This window comes from Crinia signifera, chromosome 5 (genome assembly GCF_055691185.1).
Source record: "Crinia signifera chromosome 5, ASM5569118v1, whole genome shotgun sequence".
NCBI lineage: Eukaryota > Metazoa > Chordata > Amphibia > Anura > Myobatrachidae > Crinia > Crinia signifera.
The window spans coordinates 12602153-12621163 of record NC_139221.1 but is presented as its reverse complement, the minus strand read 5'-3'; the positions used below and the strand labels follow the sequence as shown (position 1 = coordinate 12621163).

Genomic DNA, 19011 nt, shown 5'->3' with positions numbered 1-19011 from the left:
ATGATACCTTTTTGTGCGGTCACCTGGGGTGCTGTGAACGCCCACCTGCCCGCTGGTGCAAGCAGGGCCATTTACCAACTGCAAATATACAGACCAGTGTTTTATCTGCCGCCTTAGGGGGGATTCGGGTTGGTTTGCAAAAGCAAACTCTCTCTGTAACATGTGCAGAGAGAGTTATATTTGGGAGAGTTATTTTGTTTCTGTGCAGGGTAAATACTGGCTGCTTTATTCTTACACTGCAATTTAGATTTCAGATTGAACACACCCCACCTAAATGCAGGGTTGCCTACCTGACCCTCTCCATGAGGGACAAAATGCTCTGTTCCTGGACTTCTCTGGTAATGTATGATTGCCATCACCTGTGGTGACACCTTTCTTATCAGTTACCTAGCTCCCCACAGGTGCTGCCAATCATACATTATCCATACCTCCCAGCATGCCCCTCTCCAGGAGGACACAATGCTCTGTTCCTGGACTTCCCTGGTAATGTATGATTGCCAGCACCTGTGGTGACACCGTTCTTATCAGTTACCTAGCTCCCCATAGGTGCTGGTAATCATACATTATCCATACCTCCCAGCATGCCCCTCTCCAGGAGGACACAATGCTCTGCTCCTGGGCTTCCCTGGTAATGTAGGATTGCCAGCACCTGTGGTGACACCTTTCTTATCAATTACCTACCTGACCACAGGTGATGGCAATCCTACATTATCTATACCTCCCAGCATGCCCCTCTCCAGGAGGACACAATGCTCTGCTCCTGGGCTTCCCTGGTAATGTATGATTGCCAGCACCTGTGGTGACACCTTTCTTATCAATTACCTACCTGACCACAGGTGATGGCAATCATACATTACCAGGGAAGTCCAGGAACAGAGCATGTTCTCCCTGAAGGAGAGGGTCAGGTAGGCAACCCTGCCTTAATGCAGAAGTAACAGCGATCAAGCCCAACATCCAGGGCACAGTTCTGGGACGCTGTCTTGTTGGATTTTGGAAAACAGGGACCATAATGCAACATAATGTGCTGCTGTGTACAGACACCATGTCCTTGTTCTCCCTTCCAGACTATAAAAGGGATCTTGTGATTTTTCACCGTTTACTAAATTGTAGTTAGTACAAACTTTGGTACTCTTTACCTAGAACGGCGCCGCCGATCAAAATCGTGGTCATCGCGGGTAAAAATCGCGGTAATCGCGGGCATCGCGGGTAAAATTGGATGGTCGCGATGCCCGCGATGACCGCGATCACCGCGATTTTCCCATAGGAAACAATGTTAAAAAGCCTGATTGACCGCGATTTGACACTTAAATGCCTCAATGGACCCGATTTTGGCATATAAATCAATGTAAAATGGGCCACACAGCCCAAATAGGGCCAATGAACCGTTAAATGTCCCCCCAAATTTTTAACGCCACCCCACGATCCACGCCAACCCGAAGCGTGGCGAGCGCAGCGAGCCCGCGAGGGGCGGCGGTACGCGTCCTCCGACCTTTTCATGCCCTACTATCCACGTCGGCGTGGTGTGAGAATATAATAGTGTGGCGAGCGCAGCGAGCCACCGAGCCCGAAGCGTGGCGAGCGGACGCGGATACCTTCACAGGTAGACGCGTCCCCTCGCGGGCTTCACAGGTGTCCGGGTCGCCACGGACACCTGTGAAGCCCGCCAGGGGACGCGTCTACCTGTGAAGGTATCCGCGTCCCCTCGCGGGGCTCGCTGCGCTCGCCACGCTTCGGGCTCGGTGGCTCGCTGCGCTCGCCACACTATTATATTCTCACACCACGCCGACGTGGATAGTAGGGCATGAAAAGGTCGGAGGACGCGTACCGCCGCCCCTCGCGGGCTCGCTGCGCTCGCCACGCTTCGGGTTGGCGTGGATCGTGGGGTGGCGTTAAAAATTTGGGGGAACATTTAAGGGTTAATGGGCTCTGTGGCCCATTTAACATTGATTCCTATGGCCAAATCGGGTTGATTGAGCCATTTAACACTAAAATCGGGTCCATCGCGACTTTTAACATTGTTCCCTATGGGAAATCGTGAGCATCGCGTCGCGGGCATCGCGGGTGCATTTATGTGCGGCCGCGACGCGACCGACACGATTTCCCTGTTTAACATTGGTTTCAATGGGAAATCGCGGGCATCGCGTCGGTCGCGTCGCGGCCATACATTAATGTACCCGCGATGCCCGCGACGGGCGCCGCACTAAGTAAAGAGTACCCAAACTTTCATATGGAGTAAGTACAGGGAATGGTAATAAAATTAGTAATGGTTCCCAGCAGCACAGAGTATATCAGGAGATGAGTGATGTGTCAGTGAGGACAGGGCTGCATGTGACAGGGGCAGTGACATGATGTGAGGAGGGGAATGGAGGCAGCAGGAAGCCACAGACTGAGAGTTATATAGTGGGAGGAGCAGGGTCCCCAGCAGCACAGAGTATATCAGGAGGTGAGTGATGTGTCATTGAGGACAGGGCTGCATGTGACATGATGTGAGGAGGGGAATGGAAGCAGCAGGAAGTCACAGACTGAGATTTATATAGTGGGAGGAGCAGGGTCCCCAGCAGCACAGAGTATATCAGATGAGTGATGTGTCAGTGAGGACAGGGCTGCATGTGACAGGGGCAGTGACCTGATGTGAGGAGGGGAATGGAGGCAGCAGGAAGCCACATACTGAGAGTTATATAGTGGAAGAAGCAGGATCCCCCAGCAGCACAGTGTAGTGATGTGAATCTCCTGTGACACTATTACAGGTACATTGTGGTGTCAATCACTTTTATAAATGATGCAGAATTCATACATCCAACTGTCATCCCACAATCATTATAGTTGCCGAGCTGTTATTCTGTCAGGTCCATTACAGCATCTCTGCAGAAATGTATCCATTGTAGATTGCCTATTTCTAAGACCGCTGTTGTTTTCTGCTCACCAGATAGATGCCGATGACGTCTTCACCAAAGAGGAACAGATTCACCTTCTATTTACAGAAAAAACTAAGTGTGAAAAAGACTTGAACTCTAAACTAAAAGGTGAGAACTGTAACTACTGTACTATGTATCAGATGCTGCAATACTAGACGTGTGCTACATACGGAATACGATACCTTATATTTTAAATCCCAACAGGCCAGGTGGAGCTCAGCGCTTATTTGCATATTGTAATGTGCTGGTTAATAGCAATAATATTTGTATGCTACAGAGGGGGACAAGGTCTACCTCTGCAAACAACAGTCAATGACACAATGTGGTCATAAATAGATACTATTGTTGCATATAAGCTGGCATAGAGATTTGAATATAAAGATTTGGAAATTCATTATAACTTGTGTTACAAAGTTCGGCCTTGACTCTGATTCTGTTAATTCTTTAGACTTTCTAAATTTGTTGTTGTGACAAAGTGTAGGTAAGCCACAGTGTGATAAATACTGTATATAGGTATGACCACCACCGTCTAATAACAACTGTTCATTTCAGTCAATTTACCTAAAAACCGGAACCGGAGGCTCCATTTATCAAACTCTGCCATTCCTTAGCTTATAGTGTAGAAGTCACCACAGAGGAGACCCCTTATGGACCTCCTCTGTGGTGAATTCTACACTACAAGCTAAGGCTTTGCAAAAACAAAACAAATAAATCACTCGGTCCAGATGGGCTTAATCCGAAGGTTCTGGTGGAACTATGGGAGATGTTAGTAAAGCCTCTACAAAATCTTGTTTGTCTGGTTCCAAAGGACTGGAGATTAGCAGAAGTAGTACCAATATTTAACCCTTTCAGGTCCAGCCCTAGCGCTAGTAGCAGATCCAGTGGTGAGCCACTTTAATGCCCATCACATACTATTTAACAAACCGTAATGCCCATTACACATTTAACACATAAGTGCCACTTACCTATATGCTCGATACCAGGGGCTTCATGCTCGATGCCAAGGGGGACTGAAATTGCTTGTTGCCTAGGGGGACTGAAATTGCTCGCAGAAAGGGAAGGTGGGAGTAATAGTGCGGGGAGGGTGCAGTGATCACAAAAACCCTAAAAAATAGTGGGTCCCTGGGACCCCTCACTTAGAAAAATTGGGGTCCTATCTGACTTTTTCTGGAGCCCAACAGAATAAAGCCTCCTCTCTGTAGCCACATAATAGTACCAATTCACATTACACCACACACCATAATGCCCAGTACACATCATGGCACACACTGCTATTCCCAGTACACATTATGGCACACACAGTTATGCCCAGTACACATTACGGCACACACCATTATGCCCCAGTACACATTATAGCACACAGCGTAGTAATGCCCAGTACCCATTATACAACACACACCGTTATGCCCTGTACACATTATGGCACACACCGTTATGCCCAGTACACATTATGGCACACACCGTAATGCCAAGTACATATTAAGCCACATAAGTGCAGCTTACCTACATGCTCGTTGCAGGAGTGACATACTGGTTGCCACGAGGGAGCTTGTGTTTGCATGCTGGTTGCCCAGGGGGCATTTCATATTCCCTGCCGGGGGGGGGTGGGGTGGGGGGGTGGGGGAGTGAAATGCTCCTGGCACAGAGGGGAGTGAAAGGCTCCTGGCACAGGGGGGGAGGGAAATGCTCCTGGCACAGGGGGGGGGGGGGATGCTCCTGGCCAAGTGGGGTTTAAAAACTCATGGCCAAGGGAGAGTTAAATGCTCCTGGCCAAGGGGGAGGGGGGAGAGTGAAATGCTAATGCTCGCATTGAAAGCAGTGATAGCCGGGCTGAGAGCAGTACCCTGCCCGGCTATATTCATACTCAGCTGCCGCCAGGAGGGGGAGAAAGGGGTAGGGCACCACTGATCACGATGCCGCTGGTGGCAGATGGGTGAGAAGGGGCTCGGACACTGCTGCCTGCGCAGCCGCTGGTGTCAGGAGGCAGAGACAGCAGTGACAGCCGGGCAGTCAGTGGTGCCCTGCCCGGCTGTATTCATATACTCAGTGCAGTGTGCAGTCCGCACACCCCCTCCCCCCTGTCGCCAGGTCTGCCCGCTCCCGGCTCCCCACTGTACCTGGAAGACGCGCACTGTGCTGCTATTTAAAATTCACATCTCCCGCTGGACCGCGCTAGCCAACAGGCGCTCGTGGTCCAGAAGCCATCAGTTGATTGGCTGCTGGACCGCAAGCACCTATTGACTAGCGGTCCAGCGGGAGAAGTGAATTTTAAATAGAACCACGTCTCCCGGACACAGTGGGGAGCCGGGGCGAGATAGCGGGGGAGACAGAGCAGGCAGACGGTATTGCAAGGGAGCGGTCGAGCTGGCGGTGCGGCACGGCTCTGGCGCCATGATAGCTTCCGGCGCCTGGAGCTTGTGCTCCACAGGCACCACCCTCACTACGCCTCTGACCACAGGGATAGGTGCTTGGGCCTCTTCTGTTTAACATATTCATTAATGATATAGAGGAGGAAATACTAAGCAAAGAGTCCATTGTTGCAGATGACACAATACTATGTAGGGTGATTAGAACGGACGAGGAGGTGTCCAAGGTACAGAGGGATTTAACGGAAGTAGATGAATGGGCAGAAAAATGAGTCCTGTAAACTTTGTAAAGGATTAAACTTGATGGATGTACATCTTTTTTCAACCTCAACTACTATGTTACTACTACAGTATGTTACTACTATGTTACTACTACAGTATGTTACTACTATGTTACTACTACAGTATGTTACTACTATAGTATGTTACTACTATATTACTACTACAGTATGTTACTACTATGTGACTACTATGTTACTACTACAGTATGTTACTACTAAGTTACTACTACAGTATGTTACTACTATGTTACTACTACATTATGTTACTACTATGTTACTACTACAGTATATTACTACTAAGTTACTACTACAGTATGTTACTACTATGTTACTACTACAGTATGTTACTACTATGTTACTACTACAGTATGTTACTACTATGTTACTACTACAGTATGTTACTACTATGTTACTACTATGTTACTACTACAGTATGTTACTACTATGTTACTACTACAGTATGTTACTACTATGTTACTACTACAGTATGTTACTACTATGTTACTATTACAGTATGTTACTACTATGTTACTACTACAGTATGTTACTATTTCCGCTACTAAAGTAAATTGACCACATTGCAATCAGCTCCTCTCCGCTACTGATCCTCTGTTTGCTAATGTGTAAATAAATGTTACTTTGTATCTTACTCCAATAAACAGAAACATGTAAATAAACACATATGGCTACAAGATGTCACAGTCACGGCCCGTACACACTGGAAGCTGCTCAGTTTTGCCATTTCAGCTGCTTTTCCGGTGTGTACGGGGCAGCGATGAGCAGAGAATACTGATGCGCACTCCCGCATCATCGCCAGCCGCTATTACCAACAGATGAGCGGCGTGGTGGACAGCCCTCTATAGCGTACTGCTATGGAATGTCATCCACTCATCCTGCGGGAAAATCGCTTAGACGGATGAAAATCGCTCAGAGTGTACGCACCGCTAGAATACTGTTACAATGTGATATCAGTGTACAAATAAGCAAGGCCTGCCTGTATGTAGGATGCATTAAGTATATATTTCCCATAATCCTCCTGCTAATGACATGTTTCTGTAAGGCAGTGAGAGAGGCGGATATTAATCCGTGCATTGGGAAAGTATTATCACAAGTTGTTATCTGCAGAATTTCTCTATATAGAACGTTTATCTGGCGCTGCAGAAAGCAGAACGGTTTGTGGGTGTGTGCGAATCGGTCCGTTTTGAGCCGGTTTAACCCTTTGCGTTCAGCAGTGATGTAAGGGATCTGTCACATTAATTTGTGGAGCCATTACTAATTCACACAATGACATTTCATTTAGAGTAAAGGCCAATGATATCCCGTTTAGTGACCGGTGCGCCGCTCCAGGCAGTTTGGGATTATCAGCGATTATTACCCTTTATAGGTTTGCAGCCATGTTGGAATGCGGCCGCTTATTACCAGATCAATATATCATGACATTACTTATGAAGGTTACTATGCAGACTCCCAGCTCTGAGGTCTTGGGTTCAATTCCCACCTAGGCCATATCTGTGTGGCGTTTGTACGTACCCCATGTGTTTGTATGTGTTACCCCCAATGCACAGGTTTCCACCCACATATTAGCTGGTTCCTCACATTAAAAAAGTATCCTACAGTATTCAGTTTGGTTTTAGATTCATCGGCAGATGTTCTAAGCATTGGCGAGTGGTATAGCGGAGAGAGATAAAGTACCAACCAATCAGTACCTAAAGGTGCATACACACTGAGCATTATTCGCCCGTCCAAGCTTTTTTCCGGGTGGGTGGACACTATGAAAAGCCGTCCACTCTGCCGCTCATCTGCTGGTAATACCGGCTGATGGTGATGCGTGAACACTCATCAGCGCTCACCGGCCATCGCCGGACCGTACACACTGGGCGGCTTTTGGGCTGAAACCAGCTCAAACGATAAAACTGAGCCGATTTCAGCTCAAAATCGCCCGGTGTGTATGGGCCTATACTGTCATTTTTCAAACACATGTAACATGGCAGTTAGGAGCTGATTGGCTAGTACTTTATCACTGTCCAAGGTGTAAGGATTACACCTTGGACGCAGCTGTTTTGCTATAAAATACTATAAGTAATGTTTGAGACTGGCTCATTAAGCTGAATTAGAGCAGATTGCGGTTCCTGGTTCCCCCAGCTGCATGCGCACCGTAAAGTGGATGGGAATGAACGTGCAGCAGATGTTATAATAATTCTGTATTATAATACTGTATAATCAATACGCAGTTATCATTCGGAGCACACTCAGCTTCTGCTTCAAACAATATTAAAGTCGTATCTAATCTCCAAGGCGCGCTGTCATTCCGGAATACAATGCAATAACGCTTGATGTAACAGTAGGACACAATGTGCTACCTATCTGGAAATGTGAGTCACAAGTGGAGATTCTGGCTATAGGGGGGAGATCAACTAAGCATTCCATCTTGCTTGTGTTTCCTTTTGCCTGTGTCAACCTTGTGCACGTCGGCAGGTTGTCTAATAAAGTTCTCCGCATCCCCCACCCTATTCTATTATGCTGTATTGAAAGGTCTAATTCAGTGGAGTTATCCTTCAAAGCAGCCTTCTCAATATGCGTGTAAATGTCAGAACAGTTCTGTACATTAAGGAAATATTTTCTTTCGAGGTTGCTCACTCCACGCTGCCACATTTCATGCTGTGTCTGCGACCGAGTCACTGACTCGGATTAGAAATGACAAGGTATTTATTTTCTTAGTCTTTTTTAACCTGCCAGGTTATGTTATTCATGTATTCCTTTATAATTGCACGAATCGCTTTCACTGACATCTTTTTAGTACGGCGCCCGCTCCCTCCCTCCCCCCCCGTGAGGTCGTCCGCAGCTGTCCTGCGTTTTCCCTGCTGGTTTTTATTTATTTTTATTTTTTTATTCTGTTCTTTGAGAATTTTTTGTTTAACTTTGTGGTTTACCGAAGTTATCTTAAGCATTCCGTGGTGACCGTAGCCCGGGCTGTTCCAGTGTGTAGGTAATAATTATTGGGTTTATATTTGTACTGGAGATTTCTGTAAATATCCCATTCATACGTCCCTGCGCCTACTTACTGGAACCTTTGGAATAGAATTAACCATTCACTATATTTGGAGATGTGAACGTCTTTCTTTCAGTACTACTTACATTGACATAAGTGTTTCTTTACAAATAACAAGAATGTTATGTATGTATGTCTACATAGGGAATGATAAATGGGCATTTATACCCAGCTGACTCACTGTGGCCGTAATAAGGGCACTGACCGTAAGCTGCAGTGATTAACCACTAGGGGCGCTGTGCTGTACATTGTAAAATCACACACTTTATAGTCATTACTGCTAGAAACTGGCAATTACTATATCACCGGCCGGTAAATGCAGAGATTACATATATAATTACAAGATAATTATTCACTTTTTATTCTTGTTAAAATCTGTTGAATACATTACAGGTATGGGTCATAGTGCTGACACTATTAAGGTCGACATACATTGGTTGACCACTAAAGATTGGCAGGGCTTATGTCGTTTTATTAAATAGGTCGACATGGCTAACGCTGACAGGGTTGGAAGGTCTATACAAGCATTAGGTCGACAATGGGAAGGTTGGCAGTCAAAATGTCGACATGAGTTTTTCACTTATATTGTAGCGAAGTTCACCGTAAGTTGACATGGGCACCGTATCATTATACCGCGTCCCTTCCCATGGCTCGCTGCACTCGCCATGCTGCGCTCAGCACACTGTTATATTCTTCCACGCCCTAGTGGATGGTAGGGTACGACATACCGCCTGTCGTCACAAGTTAAAAAAAAAAAAACTGTGAAAAACTCCACCACCACTGGCCACCACTGGCCTACATTTTAAAAAGTTCTTAATATATGTTCTTAAAGAGTTTTAAAATAAGAGACAGCGGGGCGCTAGAAGTATAGAATATTTTTTGCAAAAACCCACGAGCTGCCCACTAAGGGCCTTATTCTAGTTCACTCTTCCTGACAAAATCCTTCTTAGATGGACAAAACCATGTGCACTGCAGGTGGGGCAGATGTTACTTGTGCAGAGAGAATTAGATTTGGGTGAGTTATTTTGTTTCTGTGCAGGGTAAATACTGGCTGCTTTATTTCTACACTGCAATATAGATCTCACTTTGAAATAAAACCCCACCCAAATCTAATTCTCTCTGCACAAGTAACATCTGCCCCACCTGCAGTGCACATGGTTTTGTCCATCTAAGAAGGATTTTGTCAGAAAGAGTGAACTAGAATAAGGCCCATAATGAGGACGCGTGCAGCCTGCAGGTGATTCACAGCAATTGACCTAATGAGAGCTTGTAAACAATCCATATGGAAAGACTTAACGCTGCTCAGTATAATCTATCAGCGGAATAATACCCTAATAAGATGGATTACACGTTATGTCACTGCAATAATAGAGTTAGCAAAACAGCAATTGGCTTTGTAATCCCCCGTGCGCTCGTGGGATATTGGCGGAGAGTGAGCTCATGCACAACAGCGGCCATGGCGGCGTCTGACTTAAGCCTTTATTTCCATAAACTTTTAATGACTGTAACTTTGTGTGAATTTTTTTTTCCAATGAATTTCTAACAATTGTTAATGGTCAGATTAAATATTTAAATAGGGAAAGAACAATCGTTTATTTTACTGTGGTTCTCCCATAGAGACACTTGTATCAACTATTAATCTGTAACATCCAGTCTGGGCGTGATACAGAGGTGGGAAGACACCGTTAGCACAAGCTGATATCTCTGCACCACTACCCAAAATCAAAGCACCGGTGTGCCCCTGCAGTGCTTTGCCCTCACTTCGCCCAATGCCAGTCCTGCCACCATTTGTCCCAAACGCACACTGGGGAAGATGGTATCAATCTGCACCTAATGTTTTTAAAATAATGGGTTCCACTTCTTCTGCATAACGTGGGGAAGCGGACACCTGTTATGGGCAAATGTATTAACCCCTCCCCAGCCCATCAGGAGAGCCGTTATGCCCAGCGTTAATGTCTCTCCTTATCGGAGGCCCCCGCACTCGCGCCTTCCCCTCTCGGCCGGCTCTAATGGGCATTGTGAGATCTCCAGCGCAGCGTGGAGCTGGTTTAACACCTTGGTGGCAGTTAATACATCGCCCCGTCTGCTAACCACTGGATGGGGTTGCAGGGGACAGCACCGCCGTGCGTAACTCGGCGGGCTGTCACTAGCACATGTTAGGTGCGCAAGTAATTCATTAGGGAAAATGTAACCCCCCCAGTTAACTAGCATTTCTGCACTCAACGCTGGTTAATACATCTGCCCCACTTTTGCGCTCTGGACGGAAACTGCGCAGACACGCGTGAAGCCTTGCACGCAGGCTGATTTTGAATTGCGCACCTGACATGCGCTTTCTAAAAGTCATCTGCGGTATACAGATTAGCAGCATTATCTGTACTTATTGTCCATGGTTGGGACGCGGCATCTCTGGCGCACAGTTTAGGGGGTCTGGTGGTGCAGACAACAGTATTGTTTCCCGCTGCTATCGGATTACACTTACAGTATACCATTTTAACATTGGTTTCTTGTTTCTTCATTACCCCAATGGCGCACAAATCATGTGTTGCGGTAAGTCATTACTTGTGGTTATCGTTTCATATAAATTCACCGATGGTCGTTACCTTTTATACAACTTGTATCTTATTAGCCATGAAATGAAATTGCACACAACACCGATGGAAACTGCGCCCAGGAACCGCATTTATAATGGATTTATGGTTTCAGAAGAACAATGACTCTGCCTGCGTCCCCATTCGGCTTTCAGAAGGTCTCAATAAAATCAGTTCTCCATAGTGTATAAATATAGCGCACCTTTTATAAAGCTGCGCTCTGTAAGTGCACAGAAAGGCTGAGAGTGACTTATTGGTGCTGGGATCCTTATTGTAGCAATGCGGAAGGATCTGATACATCGGTCAGATCGTAGGTAAGGGAGACATTCACATGATAGATTGCTGGTGAGGCCCAGATCACAGCCATGTATTGTAGCCCAGATGCCGCTGGCAAAGTGAAGCGTTTGCTAAAACTTCTACTCAGCTGCATCCCGCCATCGTGACATCTTGGGACGGATTCGGATAAAGACGCAAAGGTCATCGCAACCGCAATATCTCACAGATCGCAACTGCTAAATTATGCGAATATCTACAATGCTCACCTGAGCATGGGGCCACGGCTTACCGAGCACCAGAGACACCGCCCGCTGCCTGTACAAGCCCCCCCCCAACGCTGCCGATTCCCCTCGGTAAAATGCGAGGAGATGTGTAACAAAGACACACCCCTCACACCACTCACATGTCTCCGCAGAAGGGGAAATCATTCCATGGCCCGATGACCATTGGTTGATTTCTTCGCAAATTAAAGTCAGTCTGAATTTGCAGCCGCCGGGACTAAGACAAGGAGGGCGGTTGGTGTCCTGGGTCTCCTTAAGCCACCCGCCTCCAACAGGCATCTGCCCACCCGCGTAGCCATGGGAAAGCCTAGCGTTTTCACAGGGATGCCCATAAAACGATGGGTGTTCCCTTGGGCGACTCCCGTCCCGCTGCCGTCCGATGTATGTGGATGCCTCGGCGATTATGCAAGTTGCAAAGGGGAGGGGCACATGTGCGGAATATACCATGCTCATGCTCAGTCCGAAAAACATCAGGATGGGGCCAAACTCGCTAGTTAGCGAGGAGATCAGAATCAGCCCCTTAGTTACCACTGGCTGCCTTGTTCGAACCCCCCAATACCTTGGCCGACATATACTGTATGTTGGTGCTTCTTGCCCCGGGACCAGTGTCACTTGCTAATTGTAGCATGTTGTGCTGCTCTCCAGCATCTGCAGTGATCCATTGAGCTTATCCAACCCATAAAACGATGGCTGGTTCACAGCAAACGGACTGGGCCGCCGAATCGGCACTGGCATTTGTGCACACGCTGGCATTTGTGCGCTGCCTTTCCCAGCTTGCAGGAGAGGGGAATACCAGCACTTGATGCCCCCCTCTCTCCTGGACCCCAGTGGCGCACAGAGAGAGCCGCCAGTCCCGCCGAGAGTCCAGCAGGTTCTCTCTGTGCGCCAATTGGGAGGTGAAGCCTCCACCTTGTGGCAAGATATTGGCCCATTTGCCAGAAGTGCCAGATGGGCAGTCCGGACCTGCTGGTTCATCATTCAACTTTATAATGGTGTGTATACATCCTGCCATCTGCAAGGGTCAGGAGTGCAGACATTAAACAATGGAACTAGCATCTTAATATTCACCCCAAGACTTCAGGCTAAAGTTGTACAAGTCATTTTACTTTCTTACGTTCCTGGATCTGCTTCATAAACACCGCACTCAGCGTATTGACTCAGCGGCAAACCAAATTGTCATTACTGGGAAGAGCGCGGTGACATTTGCTCTCCCTTTTGTCGTACGCTATTGATTAGTGATTCATTGTAAAATTTCATTTGTCTTCCAGATCAATATTAGGATTCAAGCGGAAAGTCTGCTTCATTCGCAAAAATGTGATTTCCAGTTCCGAGATCTGAATCTGCAGACTGTAATTAACAATCCGAGATACTAATCACATTGATCAGTTACGGTCATTGACTTGTTCAGGGTTCATTGTGTTAAATACAAATAAGAACAACTGTGGGATTCAGATTTGGGAGAGTGGCTTTATACTGTGTGTTATATAATATATCACACAGCTGGGGCCTAACTTACGCTGGGTACACACTTGGCTGATGGATCAGCCATCCGCAAACCTATCTGACGATTGGTAAATACATACGCACTTAGCAGCAACAAAATGGGTATTTACATACAGTCAAAAGGTAGGAGGGCCCTGCTCGCAGGCTTACAATCTATAGGGAAATATATTCCAAACGGATTGAACAAAAAGTCACAATATGCTTCATGAACAGGGACATTGGGCGTGCATTAAAAGTTTGCACCATAATTCCCATTACATGTTAAGCCACACTCCATAATGTCCATTACGTATTATGCCAAACACCCTAATGCCTATTAAAAAGTATGCTACATAAGTGCTGCTTACCTACGTGGTCATTGCCAGGGATTCCATGCTCGTTGCCAAGTGGGATTACATGCTCATTGCCAAGGGGAAATACATGCTCACGGTAACTGGGGGACAGCCGCTGCCAGGCAGAAGCGACAGCCCTTGACAGCCGGGCAGAGAGCAGGGGGCTGTCCGGCTGTATTCAGAGCACTGCAGGTCCCGGCTATTTGATATAATACCCCTTTCACACCAGTATAAGTATATGCATGGAATTACCCAGGAATATGGTCCCAGGATCATGCAGGGACATTCCCGGGCTGGCCCTTTTTACACCAGCCTAGTCCCATCATTTTCTGGTGTGAGGGGGAGACAACCCCCCCCCCCCCCACCTTTAACCAACTGGCTATATCTTCGGAACCAACTGACCCATTTACATGGGACCAGTATCATATTGAAGAACTTTTGAGTCCCGTGAAACGGGGCCGTTTGGATCCAGAGAAATCTGTCCTCAAACAACATTAACAGCCATGAAAATATATTTTAGAAATGAAAAAATCAATTTACCCGCAATATATCTGGAACTAATTAACCCGTATGGACCAGCCTGGTATCAGATTGAAGGCCCAGCGATTTGAGTTTGAGTAAGACCAACCTCGAGCTTCTGTGATGCGGGAGGACGAACTGGCAGCCGTTAGCGGGTCCCATGTTATCCTATTGGGAAAACGTTCCAGCTTTGCCCGGCGGTATCTCCGGTTCCCGGGGGGCTAGAGACGTGGGGCTAGGCTCGTTGGAAAGCCCCTCAGCTACCTATTTAGAAAGTGGGCCTGAAGCTGCAGCTCCATCAGGCCCATTGTTAATCCGGCCCTGAAGGGCAGAGTCACAAAGGCACAATAATGTTGGTGATAAGCGGAGGCACTGAATAGTCAGTAAGTTTAATTTATATAGTGCACTTTCTCCAACAGGACTCAAGGCGCTTAGTGGCTTCTGATTGGCTGAGTGTTACGTCATCTAGTGTCATCTGCCCAGAAGAAGGCCCTGAACACGCTCCCTATGCCCACGATGTGCCCGGCCTACCCCTCTCTGTGGTTGGCTCCCGGATCTGACCACATTTTTTGTATTTAGCCCCATGTCCTCTACCCCATCTATGTTATGCAATATCTTGCTTCCCTGACCCACTTTGTATAGTGGCTGGACCTATTTTTGGGCCCCCGGCACCCCCACAGGGTCAGGATTGAGGGTTTTAGTGGCCTTTACCCATCAAGTCACCTTGCGTCGGATTTGTCCAACAGTGTCCGAGTGCATTCCTGACAGACAGACAAGTAACAGACAACAAAGATGTAAGAGATGCGTTCTCTGCCCTATTATAGACTACACAATATATTCTATGTGCATGTTATATATGGGGGGGTGGGGGGTGTGGGGGGATCTATATTCTGCAAAGCAAATAAATGAACCTGCAACCGTGAGATTTTTGATGTCAGTATTGATATCTGTTAGGGAAGATGCTGCATAAATATTTATCATGCTTCTGTCTGTTGCCATGAATATGTAATAATTATACTGATTAGAGATGACGGGAGTGATGCATACGATGCGCACACACGTGTGGGGTTATTTGCATAGCAACGCAGGAGTGCTCCGCTAATTGTGATTATGCAAATACAGCATCTGTGATACTGAATGAGAACTTGCTTAGTAACCTATTAGGAGGCAGCTACAAGACCGTACTCTCACCACGACCGACGTAGAACCAAGATTCTGGTTTGTTCGGGAAGCTGCGGACATCTAGGCAATGATTAACCCTTTATACCATGACCTATTTTTTGCAGTGCATTGCTGTTATTAATCATCATCATACAAGTGCTAAAACTTCTACAAACGAAAATAGTTGACATTGTCCATAGCAACCAATCACATTCTGTCTATCAGTTCTCTGTTGCATACTAGAAAATGATAGAATCTCATTGGTTACTATGGGCAACATCACCGATTTAGCAATTTTACCCCGTATTTATTATCTGACAGCTTGGAGGGGTCTCGGTTACATCTGCAGACATCTACATTTACCGACATTGAGTTTAGTTCTGGAGAACTGTGAAACACAGTAACCAGTAAGATGCACTAGACAGATGAGAGCTAATTACTGATTGGCTGCTGTAATCCACTGCTAATGTTTCATCCATATAAGGGGTTGGATTCTGAGTTGTACTCCTGGATGGGCGTGGGCATGTTCCGTGCTTGGCCACACCCCCTATCAGGCATCAAGGCTCGCATGGTGTCTCATTGGCCATTAGTTTACGTATGTTTAACTAACAACAAATAATATTCCATTAATTTAAATCTTTTATTCATTTATTAATGAGTGCTACAATTTATTTATCATTTATTATTACCAGGTATTTAGATAGCACACACATATTCCGCAGCGCTGTACAGAGTATAGTTGAACATTCACATCAGTCCCTGCCCCGGTGGAGCTTACAATCTATATTCCCTACCACATGTACACACACACACAGACATTCTAGGGTTAGTTTTTGTTGGGAGCCAAATAACCTACCAGTAAATCTTGGGATTGTGGGAGGAAACCGGAGTACCCAGAGGAAACCCACGCAAGCACGGGGAGAATATACAAACTACGCACAGTAAGAGCCATTGTGGGAATCGAACCCATAACCACAGCGCTGCGCGGCAGTGATGATAACCGTTACACCAGCCATACAATTTGTTGCGTATGATCAATGGTGCTCTGGCCAGTCAGCCCCTAACTGTCACATGTTTGAAAAATGACAGTTACGGGGCAGATTGGCTTGGAGCCCCTTATCACTTACAACATATTTTATTCATTGTTGATAATGAGCCCCCTGTTATTTTGAGATTTTTCACTGGCACTCAAAAGGAGCATTGAGATAAGCAATGGAGAATGTCTGGCATCAAAAGGGCCACCCCTCCACCGGGCCCCATAGCCGTTACATCTGCCTTCAATGGCGGCAGTTTGGACGAGGGATCTACGTCTGAAATCTGCAACGAAACATGACTGTGAAAATCTGTGTGATTATGAAATGTCGGCTTTCAAAATGTTTATAGTCAGTGTCAACATAAGCATGTCAACCGTAAAAATGTGCATCGGGATGTTGACATGAAAAGATACTGTCAACATTTTGGTGTTGACATAATGAACATTATAACATGGAAATAACATGACTTAGGAATGATGACTGCAGATGTATATATAGAATGACCAATCTTTAGTAACCCCCTCAGCGTATTACAGGTCACGCTTGTTCCTCTGTAGAAGGTTACTACGTGCCAGTTACAGTTTGACGACTGTTGTCCGTTCCTCGGTTATTTTAAAGTTTGTTTTTTGTTCTTGTGCATTTCTAGCTCAGATACAATCTCTGCTGCTCTGTAGATTGCTATCTGCGGGGACCGGGGCCCCCTCCCCAATCCGTTTAAAAGATTAAAAGAAGGCGGTGTGCCAAATTCAGGTCTGAAATTCAGGAGTTGCGGCTACAGATGATGGATCTGTGTATCCACAGATCGCACATGAATACAGATTCTTTGTGTCCCTGGGGTCCAGCCAAGATTTTTTAATTTGTAAAGTTTTGTTCCACGAGCAATGGGCTGTTCAGGTCTTGTGTACTAGGACTTCGCTGTGCAGGGTTGTTTGTGGCTATGGAAAGAGAAACGTATACGAAACCAAAGTACCGGCTGAAGCAGTTCTACCAGGCAATTTGCTGAATAACACGGGTCCTTTTTCTGTGTGAAAAGGTCAACCCAGGACATATTGGGGCTATATTTGGGATTATTCAGACCTGATCACATGCCTGTGATTTTGCTTGGTGGCCGATTATCGTTCAACTGCGTATGGGCCGCATTTCGCATGAACTCCTGCTACTTTGGTGATTGACAGGCATCTGGGGCTGGAAACCAGACGTTTTGTGGGAGTGTCCGGGAAAACACAGGCGTGGCTAGGAAACCGCTGGGAGTGTCCGGGAAAACACAGGCGTGGCTAGAAAACCGCTAGGCGTTTCTGGGAAAACACAGGCGTGGCTAGGAAACCAATGGGTGTCTGGAAAAAAAGAGGCGTGGCTAGGAAACCAATGGGAGTGTCTGGGAAAACACAGGTGTGGCTAGAAAACCACTGGGAGTGTCCATGAAAACACAGGCATGGCTAGGAAACCTCTGGGAGTGTCTGGGAATAAATAGGCGTGGCTAGAAAACCGCTGGGAGTGTCTGGGAATAAATAGGCGTGGCTAGGAAACCTCTGGGAGTGTCTGGGAATAAATAGGCGTGGCTAGGAAACCACTGGGAGTGTCTGGGAATAAATTGGCGTGTCTAGGAAACCACTGGGAGTGTCTGGAAATAAATAGGCGTGTCTAGGAAACCCCTGGGAGTGTCTGGGAATAAATAGGCATGGCTAGGAAACCGCTGGGAGTGTCTGGGAATAAATTTGCGTGGCTAGGAAACCGCTGGGAGTGTCTAGGAATAAATAGGCGTGACTAGGAAACCCCTGAGGGTGTCTGGGAATAAATAGACGTGGCTAGAAAACCACTGGGAGTGTCTGGGAATAAATAGGCGTGGCTAGGAAACTCCTGGGAGTGTCTGGGAATAAATAGGCATGGCTAGGAAACCGCTGGGAGTGTCTGGGAATAAATAGGCGTGGCTAGCAAACCACTGGGAGTGTCTGGGAATAAATAGGCGTGACTAGGAAACCCCTGAGGGTGTCTGGGAATAAATAGACGTGGCTAGAAAACCGCTGGGAGTTTCTGGGAATAAATAGGCATGGCTTGGAAACCGCTGGGAGTGTCTGGGAATAAATAGGCATGGCTAGGAAACCACTGGGAGTTTCTGGGAATAAATAGGCGTGGCTAGGAAACCGCTGGGAGTGTCTGGGAATAAATAGGCGTGGCTAGGAAACCACTGGGAGTGTCTGGGAATAAATAGGCATGGCTAGGAAACCGCTGGGAGTGTCTGGGAATAAATAGGCGTGGCTAGGAAACTGCTGGGAGTGTCTGGGAATAAATAGGCGTGGCTAGGAAACCGCTGGGAGTGTCTGGGAATAAATAGGCATGGCTAGGAAACCGCTGGGAGTGTCTGGGAATAAATAGGCGTGGCTAGGAAACTGCTGGGAGTGTCTGGGAATAAATAGGCGTGGCTAGGAAACTGCTGGGAGTGTCTGGGAATAAATAGACGTGGCTAGAAAACCGCTGGGAGTGTCTGGGAATAAATAGGCGTGGCTAGGAAACCACTGGGAGTGTCTGGGAATAAATAGGCGTGGCTAGGAAACCACTGGGAGTGTCTGGGAATAAATAGACGTGGCTAGAAAACCGCTGGGAGTGTCTGGGAATAAATAGGCGTGGCTAGGAAACCACTGGGAGTGTCTGGGAATAAATAGGCATAGCTAGGAAACCGCTGGGAGTGTCTGGGAATAAATAGGCGTG

At 46.8% G+C, this 19011-nt stretch overlaps 1 protein-coding gene across 2 annotated transcripts in view; it reads left to right on the top strand.

The window, feature by feature from the left end:
- The window catches only part of PTH1R (parathyroid hormone 1 receptor), a 249146-nt gene that overhangs the window by 123312 nt on the left and 106823 nt on the right, over positions 1 to 19011 (top strand). For both annotated transcript variants that reach the window (XM_083186690.1, XM_083186691.1), the window contains exon 2: positions 2927 to 3023. In XM_083186690.1, coding sequence (XP_083042816.1) covers positions 2927 to 3023 — 97 coding nt within the window. The remainder of the gene's footprint in view (positions 1 to 2926; positions 3024 to 19011) is intronic.